This window comes from Falco punctatus (assembly GCF_963210335.1).
Source record: "Falco punctatus genome assembly, chromosome: 12".
In the NCBI taxonomy this organism is placed as follows: domain Eukaryota; kingdom Metazoa; phylum Chordata; class Aves; order Falconiformes; family Falconidae; genus Falco; species Falco punctatus.
In genome coordinates, this window is record NC_137592.1 from 24769995 (window position 1) to 24782397 (window position 12403).

At 35.9% G+C, this 12403-nt stretch overlaps 1 protein-coding gene across 1 annotated transcript in view; it reads right to left on the reverse strand.

The window, feature by feature from the left end:
- Positions 1–12403, reverse strand: part of USH2A (usherin) — a 397508-nt gene that overhangs the window by 324109 nt on the left and 60996 nt on the right. The window contains exons 10-11 of the mRNA XM_080408501.1: positions 11865–11995; positions 299–494 (exon numbers count right to left, since the gene is read on the reverse strand). Of these exons, the coding sequence (XP_080264627.1) occupies positions 299–494; positions 11865–11995 (327 nt within the window). The remainder of the gene's footprint in view (positions 1–298; positions 495–11864; positions 11996–12403) is intronic.

Here is a 12403-nt window from a genome sequence, read left to right on the forward strand (position 1 = left end):
CTAAAAGAAACATCTATGCAGTAAGCAAATTACATTATTTCTGTGACTTATTAGTATGGAACTATGTAAGCTAATGGAGCTATGCCATAAAGAAACTTCTAAAGGGTTGATTAAACTAAGCTTCAAGCTGTAGTTTGATAGAATTATTAAATTAATAATTTTTCAACAGTTAATTTCATTCATTTTTATAAACTGCCTTCAGCAAAGAAGTTTGCTATACTTCTCATTTAGAAATCAAGTGTGTGTTATTTCCAGAGAAAACAAGAAAAATGGCTCCAAACTCTTGCATTACACATACCAATAACATTCGCTTTGCACTTGCACTGGCCTGAATTTTGGTGACAGGTAATATCTCCATTGACTGTCCCAGAGGTATTACAGTTACAGGGACTGCAGCCATCAGGGTTTGACTGTTGCAGATTGTAGAATCCTTCCTGGCACTGATTGCATTGTCTGCCAGACACATGTCTCTTACAATTACACTGGCCTCCAATCTAGAAAGATACAAAATATTATAAAATAATGAACATATCTATTTTTAGATGATACATTCATTAGCAACAAGAATGGGAGTATGAGTTGGGGAGGAAAAAACTTTAAATGGAATGAAAAAATAAGCCTGTGTAACATATACTTTTTTAATTTGTTGAGAGAAAAAAAAGGAAATATTAAACAGAGTGTAACTATTCAATTTTTAAATAGAGTTTAAAAGTCCTGTTCATTCAAAACAGAAGGAAAAAAGACTTGACCAAATGTGGCAATGTCTACCATTCAGACAGAGAAAACTGCAAAGAATAATTACAAAATTGTACTGTATAAGTAATGACGTCTATTAAAACAAACGGTATTTTTTTGAATCACAGTTACTACAGAATACTGTATTATGTTTAAAGGTCAATTTTGAATTTTTTTTTTGTTCAGACCATATGCTTATTTCTTTTATTGAAAATGTTAGTTGAATAAGAATGAAAGAAAATTGAAAGATTTCCTTTCTGCTCACTCATCCAAGGTAAATTTTCTCTTGCTTTACGGAAAGATGTGACCCAACAGCTCAGGATCTGAAACTCTCTCCCTCTTTTCTTGGTTCAGCTGGGATCCAAGTGTTCCACTTCAATGGTGGGATATAAAGGCCCTCTCCTACTCCCTAAATGGGTGGCATTGCTATTTGGAAGGAGCTGAAGCATCCTTTGTTATGCCTGGGCCATGATCTGGGAGTAATCTTGTGCAAGACTAAAGGGCTCCTGAAAAGCCATCTCCATTTCAAACCTCTAATAGCCAGAAAAAAAACAAGCAAAACAATCTCTGTATTCATCACTTTCCAATATGGTGGGAGAACTGACGATAGGGAAAGCACAATGGCACAAGGATGGGGAAATGAATGGAAGACATCAGTCAATACACCACACGGAGAGAACAGGGTGCCAAAGCAACGCAGACATGCAGGACATGTGAACTAGTAAAAGGTTTAGGATTCATAATCAAGGAAAAAAAGACTAACTTTTCTAACTCCAGTGTACTAGGGAGTGCAGAGATGGCAGCAAACAATTTTTACATTATAAGAAATTTTTTGGGTCATTGTATTTTTTCAGTGCAAATATTTACAAATACGAGAAAGTACAGTGATTCAAAACCAGTTATTCATCTACAACAGCAACAGCTATAGTGCAATGTACTTTGCTTGTAGTTCAATGAACTTTGCTTTTAATTAGCTACCAGAACAAAAATTTCTCTTAACAGTTCTCTTTTTCATTTTAAACCTATGAATAAAGCAAAGTTAAAACAACAGGAGGGTCCTGTGGCGTTAGAGACAAAGGCACTTGAAAATTCCCCTTAAATGTTATTATCACACCCTCCAATCTACAATGAAGCTCTAAGCTTTATTAATACAAGACAGAGTATTTCAACATCTAATAGGAAATTCTTAGTGTAGAAAACACTGAATGAAAGTTAAAGAAGCATGTATTCCTACCCCTTCCTGATAAAAGGATTCTGTAGTCCAGTAAAACCTCTTCAATATGCATTTGTGACAAAGATCATCTACTGATGTACCAATCGCATTTTTCAGGAAGGTGAAGATATTAAAAAGGCAAGAAAACAATATTTTATAAAAGTCCAGACAACAGCAAGTACAAAAAGGTAAGAGTTAAGAGACCACAACAGCAGAAAACACAGCAACAAGGATTTTCAAGTTATTCCCTTTTAGACCAGATTTGATCTAGACATATATTTTATTGTAAGGACCCAGTCATGCATCTCAGCCATTCATCTGAGAACTCACATGCAAAAAGCAACTCTGAGTTTAATCCTAAATGAAGAAAAATACCTAGCTTAATACACAACTGTAAAAGAAACATTTTCTTTTAGTGATCATAGCATACTCGGATTACACAATAGCTAGTATTCTATAGATACCTCATTAGCACTCAAACATATAACTCATACCCCAAAAAAACTTTAAAAAGTTACTCCAAAAGCTACTGCATGTAGGAAAGTGTTGCACGCAGAAAGTTGTCTTCAGAAAGTGGAAATCAGATCAAAATAAAGAAGTTAAATAAGAGAGAGTAACCACCACCAAATTTTAAAACTAGGATATGGCAATACAAAAATCCGCTTTTAACAAGCAACATGCTTAAGGCATGAAGTAAAAAAGAATATTTTTCAAATGTCAGAAATAATGGAAGATACCAGAGAATCAGTGAGGGAAACAAATATTTAAGTGCTATGATTAGCAGTTTCCAGTTGGACATCAGAACCTTTCACTAAGAAGGGAGTGCAGCATCACTGAGAGGTTGCCCAGAAGGGATGTGGAATCTCCATCCCCAAGATACCAAGACTCATCTAGACAAAATCATGACTGGATCTAGCACAGATGGATCTAGCACTGACAACAATCCTGCTTTGAGATGGAGGAGATGACCAGCTAATGCTTCTATGAATCTGTGCGGCATTCAGGAAAGACAGAACCACAACAGAGATTGCAAAGAAAGTATTTCACAGCTGTTCACTATGAAAGATATGTTACCATTCTATATTACGAATGATTTTCAAGACTAGTCTCAAACCAAAGTATCAGAAGCAAAATCTAATTTATGAAAAGCAACTACACGAGTCAAGAGTTGTAGATGAATTGAAATATAAAAATTACTGTTATTAATTGCTTACATCAACCTCAGCAAAAGAGGAATAAAATTACACAATTTACATTAAATTCCTTAAAAGGCTGTAACAAAGCTTCTGAGATCTACAAACTAGTAGTCTTTGTACAGCATGAATTAATAGAAATGAAAACATGAGTTTGATATATGGGAAAAGATTGATACCTTTATTTGCAAAGAAAAATCATGCTTCATGATTATACTGCTTTTCTTTAAGTCAGCAACATCTGGAAGTATCACATACACTGAACCAAACAGATGATCAAAATATCAAATTAATTTCTACATCAAGTACAAAATTAACATCTGGGGAAAACCAATGCTGGCTACAAGTAGAGAGCGATGAGTCCAAAATTAGTTACTATCACTCAAGAAAGGAGCTGTTAGAGATGCTCTATTCCCCTAAAAATCATTTGAATACTCTGGGGCAACTAAACAGGCAGTAGGAATACTGGAATTATTAGGAAAAGAACTGAAAATTATACAGAAAATGTCATTCTGTCATAAAAATCCACTGTGTATCAACATTTTGCACAACTTGTGTATCTGGTTAACCTCTCTAAAATGAAAGGTTGCATAGTCAGTAGAATAAGCAAAGGTAGAAACAAGAGGAGACTAAAAAATAAGCCACTTCACTTTAGAAAGATGACTAAGATGAAGGGAATACATGTCTATAAAATCATGAATGGCTTACAGAATGAATATTCATTATTTCTCACAATACAAGAAAGAGAGGACACCCAAGAAGTGATCAGAAAGCAAATTTAAAATAATGAAAAATACACTTTTTTATGAAGTGCATTAAAAAATAAGTTAGATTAATTCCATATATGGACACCAAACATGACATCTCAGATGAAACCCTTGAGTTTATTTCAGGTGGTCCCAAACCCATAAACAACTGGAATTTACAAAATGATATCACAGAAGGATCATGTTTCTCACACCAGCTCCTGGTAACTCTTAGGGAGGACACTATGCTAGATGAAAGCATCATTTCACCCAGTATGGCTGTTCTTATCATACATACATGGAAACCCAAGTCTAATCGTGAGCAGCTGGTAGCCATTTCCTGATGCAACAGGAAATGTGTAGATTACCGAGTGCTAAGAGAAGCACAGAGCACCAGCACCTTCCTCAGTTTTAAGTGTCAAGCTATTACAAGAAGCAGTAATTTTCATCCCATTCACAGCTGTGGAAAATGTATGCCTCCATACTTTGTCTGAATAGGGTAAAAAATGATACCAGAAGAATACAGACAACTCTTCAGAATGAGGGAGAAATATCTGGCCAGCTGCGGAATACAAAAAGTTTCTCCAGGAACCAGCCAATGAAAGCATTTGGAGATCTCCCTAGATAAATTTCCTCCTACATTTCTGTCACATAGAAAAGTGTTTTCCATCCGGGATCAAAACAAGTGGCAACTGGTTTCCTGGTTCTAAACAGAACGTAAGTGAGAGGAAGTTATAGAAAACCAAAGTTTTTGTTAGAGAGGGAAGCTTATCAGGTTACTTCTTAATAGATGTGAAAATATGTTTCTATGTACCTGATTAGAGGATGTCTAAATAATCCACTGACATTCTGCCATAATGCAGATTTCAAAGTCTTGTGAAAAAAAGTAATGCAGAAAAGATTCCATAGCCAAGACAAAAAGGAGCCTCTGACTGTATTTACAAATGACTATTTTGTTTCTGTATTCTCCATGTGACTAGAAATCTTTCCAATCTGCTTACTCAGCAATTTCCTGCCAATATAAGACATCAAGCTGGAGATATCTACTGAAATTTAGCTGCCAAAATACAGAATAAATTCAATTCTATAACTCCACTTTAACCCAGCCTTCTATAGTAAGCATGGAATTATAAAAGGTATGAATATCAGCTAAGGGAAATATGCCAATGTAATGCACCCCATATTACACAGCTGTATACTGCATACACCTCAAGTAGCTGTACAGAATTTTAGAGGAAAAAAGTTGAGAAATATGCTCCAGATAAAACTAGTACGTGGAGGGGGAAAAAAGTAGGTAAAACTACTTGCAAAACTGGGAAGGTTAGTAGGATTTTGTAATTGCCTGCCCTGGATGCTAAGCTCTGCAGTATTTTCAGTGGCAGACTCAGGAGAGAATGCACTTGTAAGACTCGCAGCTCACCCCAGCTCAGGATGCACAGGCAGCACCATCATGACCCTGAGGACACCAACCAGCCTGAATGGCCCTCAGCAGGCTCACCTGGGGCATCCACTCACACCCTCAGCCCAGGAGCTCCAGATAAGCTCGAGCTTGGGCATCTGCACCGTGCATGGGCTGTGCTGCAGTTGTGCCTGTCCCCTGCTTCCTGTAGGGGACTTCAGCTGCAGCCACACCTCCATCCTCATCTCCTGCTGGCTCCAGACTGGCCATCCTGGATGGACCCCCATTTATCACTTTGCCTTGGCTGGGGTTCTCAATGGACCCCGTTATGAGCACTTGGCCATGTCTTGATGCTGTGGGACTGGCCGGGTCAGGGTGGGCACTGCTGTGCTGGCATCACCTGCAGCGCGCTGATTTTCAACACCACTTTTACTCTTTGTGCAAACATTCTAAACTCAGGAAAGGTGAAGTAAATGCAGAAGTTCAAAACATAACACAACAAGGAAACATCAATCAAATGTGAAGTAAAGAAAAATTGTGAAGAAACAGTAATGTGGAAAATAACCTGGGAGTGATATTGGGCCATCACAAATGAATTGTGAACAATTCTGCAATGTACTAAAGAGGATTCTCATATTTAAGACATGAGAAGGAAAGGTAAGGCTTCGGCTCAAATATTTGAAAGGTACAACACAAAAACTAGAAAATGTACTGTAAAAAGCAATAAATTTTAAAGAACTAGAATTTTAGCTAAAAGAGAAAATCAAAATTAAGGTATATATGCACGCTCAAGTTCATGTGAAAACTGGTTACTGCATGAAGTTAGGAAAGAAACTAATAATTGGGCTTAATTTGGGGCAAATTTGGTTTTAAAAGACAGGAAATAAAGAAAAATAATATCTTTACTTTCTCTGTATGGACAGAGAAGCACCAAAATAATCCAGCAGCATTGTGAAATGCCTGGCAATGGATCCTATCACAAAAAAATTGTACAAGCTGAAAAATGTTTACAATACTGCAGAAGTAGGTGGACTAATAGGTTATAATATGGAAATCTGCATCAAAATGGGTAGAACAAACTATTTCTATAACTACATAAAAATCCAAATGAATTATGAAGCCAAGTAGTTGCTCTTATTACTATTATTATTTCTGTAAGTCCACCTTAACTCTGGAAACAACAGTATCATTGCGAATACTGATAGCAATTAATATTGAAAGGTTTCGTTAACCAGGATTTTCACCATTTGGGCACTGGAGATATTACTGAACCTTCCCCCAATCCAAATGCTATCTGCCATGTGAAGAAATAAACTTTAATTATGCTGGTTATAGAAGAGCAGAAAGCAACCTGTTCTCCTGTTGCTTATGCCTGAGAGGCCTGGTTCTGACCCAAACAGTAAGCGGATGGAAATAGTCTATTAACATGACTACCTTGGTAGTAAATCACTTATGGAAAATATCTGTCTAGATTGTTCACTACAGAAGTGAGTCTAGCTGAGGATTGCTACCAAGTGGTGGTGTATCCTGAGACCTCATAATTACAATTGTTATTTGATACAGAAAATCGCCGATGCTGAGTTGGCATATATCCCTTGTGTCATTTATAATTTACGTATGAAATACACAGTCGTCCCACATCCTCGAATGTAAACTTATAAAAAGTATGCAAGCAATTTCCTCCTGCACAAATCACAGCTATAGCAGCACCGTCCTTAATCAGGAAGCAGACTGCTTAAGATTTCTGAATTTTAGATATACTGAGCAGTTCACACTGCTTTAGACTGTAGTGATGCCAGTCTTTAATTGGGGGACACTAACTCATCACACCTAGAATCACAAATTCAAAGTGGAGCCTGTTCATGAACCCTCCCGGTGTCCAGTTATGAAATTGATATAAGGGTTTAAGAAGACATTTCAGTACCCAGGACAAAGGGTGACGTATTTCAAAGAATTGCCTTAATTATTGTCTATTGTACAGCAACTGTTTAGCCATAGAGTTCATCTAGTAGATATTAAACACGTACAAATCACGGTCTCATAAATATATCGTCTGCCTACTTAAGAACTTTTGACCGTATGTATTCATAAAGTATAAAATGGAATTTGCTGGGGAAAAAATTAGCTGGCCTAAACCATTTTGAAGTTTTAAACCATCTTTTTCTCCTTGGATATCCCTGTAATTTCAGATAGCTATTTTTTGGTATCTGTAATAGAAGCTACATATTGCCAGAAATGTAACCAAAGTATCTCCAATTCTGGAGAATAAATATGAGATGTGGCTTGATGTAAATAAAAAACCTCCAAAGTTGGCACTTTCTAAGTTTCTTTTACGAAAGCTAACTTATTTTTGAAGCCCAGAACACCTGACAAAAAAAAAATAATCCTTTTGCAGTTGCACTAATCATAAATTTCTCACTACTTTCTTACTCGATGCAAACCTGGCAGGGACCCCAGCATCCTGTTGACTGCAATCTCAGGAAGCAGGATATGGGAGCAAGGGAGTTGAAAACTTTTCCTTTCCTTCAGTTTAGGAAATGAGAACTGGAAGGTGTGCTGGCTCACACACATAGGTTAATGGTCTGACCACCAAATACCTGGGAGTATTCTCAGTATGTCAGCTTTGGGAACTGAAAATTGAATAAGCAGCAATAATGAAGTTCCTTTTCACTCCCCCACTATCTCTTCTTGTCATTGCAGATGATGACTTTCAAAAGTCAGTAGCTTTCTAACACTTCTGCTCAAAATGCAAAATGAGGTCTTTAACCCCTGCCCATGACAGTTCAAAGGATGGGAGTGGACTAAATCTCCAAAATAATTTGACAGACTATCACAGAAAACCAGCATCTCCATGATACAAAACCTATCAGAAATAAAACCATGGAATTATTTAACATAAAAAGCTCATTTTGCTTCATTTTAGCAATAGGATTAAAGGCCTTCCATGAAGGGAAATCAGGATTCAAAAGCCACACGGTGTTTTATAACTTGATTTTTTTATGGACTCCACTACACACACAAGCTTTTCATTGACACTTTTGCATCCTTTATATTTCTTATTCTATTTGATATATCTGTTGGCTGAAATGCCCTTAATTAACTGCTTTACCTATGTTCTTTCCCTTGTAATACACATTCCAGTTATTTATTTATTGTCAATCACAATAAATGGGTTGGAAACTGTGTAGGTAGAAGAATGAGAACAGGGGAATGCATATTTTAATTTTAGATCAAAGAATTTATCAACTCAGAAGTAAAATTATCAGAAATAAAGATTCTACTTTGGTTTAAAATATATATATATGTACACAGCTATTAGCTAGCTTTTCCGTTATGTATAAAAAGAAAGAAATCAAACTTTCAAAATTCTGACAGAAAAATGAAGAAATTCAAAAGAGCAATATTTAGGAAGCGTACAGAAAGGTGAAATCTAAAGCCTGTTCAAAAGCTTGCTTGGTAGCACTGGAATCTGTTTTCCTTTGACTCCGCAGAGAAAAAAGTAACTAACATTTTCTTCATCTTCTTGCCTTAGAAAGAGTTTTCTTGCAACACTAGACAATACAGCTGCCACCTTGACAGAAGGCAATTAAGTCTTTGCAACTCTGAACAATACCCTCTGCAGTAAAGTACAACTCTTTTGCACCAGTAAGTACACGATACATATTTATTTGCATGTTAAGAGTAAATTTTTAAAAATCAGCAAAATGTGAGTAAAGAAAGATGCCTAAATTCACTGAGACCAGAATGGTACCTTCAAAGACTAAATAAAAGCAATAGCAGCACTTTCAGCTTTGCCTAGAAACAAATGCACTGGGAAAAAAAAAAAAAAAAAGAAAAGAAAAAAGAGTGCTTTTTTTCCACACCATTATATATGGCATATTATAATAGAATCATGAAAGGACTACAAACTGTTGTGCCTGATTGAACATGTAAGCGTTTGTAGAGCAATCCAGGTAAAAAGCAGCAAAGGAAAATGAGGCAAGGATTGTGGTATAAGGGCCAGAAGATACTAACCTCCAGTTCTCCATACAGAGCAAGAATGATCACATCAGCAGTATTCTGGTAGAATTTTCTCATGTGTGAATGGTTAGGGAGAAGGCAAGAAGGTTGCCAATTCTTTTTTCACTCTCATAAAATTCAGGTACCTCAATTCATCTAGATTTTCTGATTGTTTGAAATACTTTGTGACAAACGTTCGCAAAGAGGATGAGACCAACATGTATCTTTCCTACACTGATTAGATGTCAATAACCAGCACAGTTGGCAAATTTTATCAGGCTGTAGCAATTCTCTCTCATACCCACGAGCCCCAGGGGAAGACCTCTCTGCAAAAAAGATCTAACAAACTGCTCATGAATGCACTGCTACACCACTCTTCTAAAATCCCACTCATTACTATAAGCCATAAAGTTATAATTTTGAAGCTTTTAATATGTTAGTTTGCATTGTAAAATGCAAATAAACTTACACACTGATCTATAAGTGGGCACGATCTACAGACATACAAAAACTGAGAACCTATGCAAAGGGAGAAACGCTACACACCTATGTGCATTTCTCACCAAGGCTAGAGTGAAACAGGTGAACAGAACATAAAGTTTTCATGATCAGTCCAAAGAACTGAGATGGGAGTAAATGTGTTACAGTAAGCACTTCTACCCACCCTGTACACTATCCACATTAATAATACTTCATTTGATGAGTAAATATTCTTTGTGTGATTCAATAGATTAATTTGTGATTCAACAGATTAATTTTGAAACTTTGTGTCACTAAGTTCCAAGAGGTACAACTGGTACTTTGCAAAAAGAAAAAAATGTTGATGAACTGCAGAAAATCTTAAGTTATACAGTAAAAGCGTATTCTGCCTCATTTTTGGCATATTTCCTTGAAAATTATCATTGTGACGTGACAATTAATTTTCATGAGCAGGGTCCTTACAATTCCTTACGATTCCATCTTCTACAGGTCAGATTTGGAAACACTTCCTTCAATGATGCCTTCCTATTTCATGTAATTCATTTCAGCCTTTAGTCCTCAGCCTTATTAATCTATTCTTTAATGCCTCTTAATCATTTCTCCCTGCTCTGCTTCTACTGCAGCAGTCAATTGATGCTTTATTGAGCAATAGTCTCCCCCATTTTTTTCCATTTTATCTGCCCGTTCATACTCTCACAGTCAAGCTTAATCCGCATTCTTGTGTATTTCACTATAAAGCAGTGATTTCTGTAAACTACTCTTCCTCTGATTATTAACACAGCTAAAATTGTTTTAGGTTAACATTTCACCACAAACCACATCAGCATTTGCTTTCATTATTCCTATACTTTAAAAAATAGTTCTAACACGACACCTATGTTTTTCAAGTTGTGTTGTTTTATTTTTCATTTCTGTGATGCTGGCAAAAAGTATCATTATTATAAATTATAATTATAAATTATTAATCATAAATTAATTTTCATTTCTACTACCAGGGTTTACTTTAAAAAACACTGTGCTAAATTCACTTATGACTCAGCATATGCACCAACGCACAAGTCCTGCAAAGGTGTACGGAGTCTAACTGGACGTGTATTTGTGCCATATCTATACTGTAGAACCAAGGATGAAGATACAACAGGATCCACAAAATAAATAAAAGTTAAATAGAGTTTTAAAAATGCAATAACGAGAGGCATCTTAAGGAAAATGCTAGAGATTGTTTTATAAAATACGTTTGGAAAAAAGAAGAGACATGAAGTGCAGCAACCGGCTGAAGAAGTTCTCTCTCAATTCCCTGTAGAACAAGTTCTACCTTTAAAATGTTTTTAAAATAAATTTCAAAGAAACTTTTTTTTCCCTATTCCTAACAAAAATCTAGGTTTTGGCAATGGACAGAACGTATGTGAATAGAACGAACCACAACATACCTTTTAATGTATGCTCAAAACTTCAGTCACTTTTACTACTTTATTTTGACATGCACTTTTTGAAAGTTACAGGTAGATTCATTACGAAACTATACAACTTGCATGTCAACAAGGTCCATAGGCTTAAAAAACATAGCTGGTGGTCTCTTTTCCACATCACTGTGTGATGTGTGTTTGGGTTTTATTAAATGAATTTTATGAATTAAAAGGGAGATCAATCCTTGTCATATTACAGAAAAAACTAGCTTAATTTTAGTTGAATTCCAGGCTCAGCTTACTGCCTGAATTTTTAAAAGTTGTTCGTAATTTTAAGACAATATCAAGACTTTCAAAAACACTCAAAGCCTGGACGTTTTAACATTACTGAGTACACAAGTGCCTGTCAGAATCCCAAAACTACTATTCACTTCTGAAAATTCATACAGCATCCTTTATGTCTGTTGCTGATCTAGATGAAAAACTCTTCAACAGTACATCCCAAATTGCTTTTGGTGTTTTCTTGGCTTTCAGTCTCTGATAGAAGTCAATTACCATTTTGAAAAGGCCAAATTTAAGCATTTTTTTTTTAAAGTACTTACCATCCAAACACGCTTTGTAAAATCTTATTGCTATCTACCCAAGCTGATCACATTTTGTCTTCTCTCATTTTTCTGTATTGAGTCTACTTACATTATCACACAGGAGGCTCTTATTCTTGGTGCCTGTTGCATAACAGTCACAGGGTTTGCAAACATCAATGGCTGAAAGATCTGCACCTGCTTGTCTGTAATGGAAATCCTTGCACAGCTCACAGTTCCTTCCTGCATGAAAGAAAGGTTATGCATTATGGCTGCAAATTCATTAAAATTAGCTGTATAATTCAAAATTAAAGACTCTATTCCTTTGAGAGGATTCTATAATTTTCAGGACGTCCATTTTAATGCACCTTTCATCTCTACCTGCCAATTTAGTGATCCAGAGCATATGAAACAATGAACCTGTTACAAACTATGTTTTACTCCATTAAACTTCCATCTGTTATATAATACCACACTTATATAAAAGCTGTGCCATGCAAATGCCTATACATTTTTTGGAAAAATTATCGTTGAACCTGAAACTTTTCTTTTTTCCCTCTACTAGATAAAGCCAAGAAAACTGAAATAGAAGAGAAAGGTTATTAAAAAAAAAAAAAAAAGGTATTCAGATCTACTACTTACACATAATAG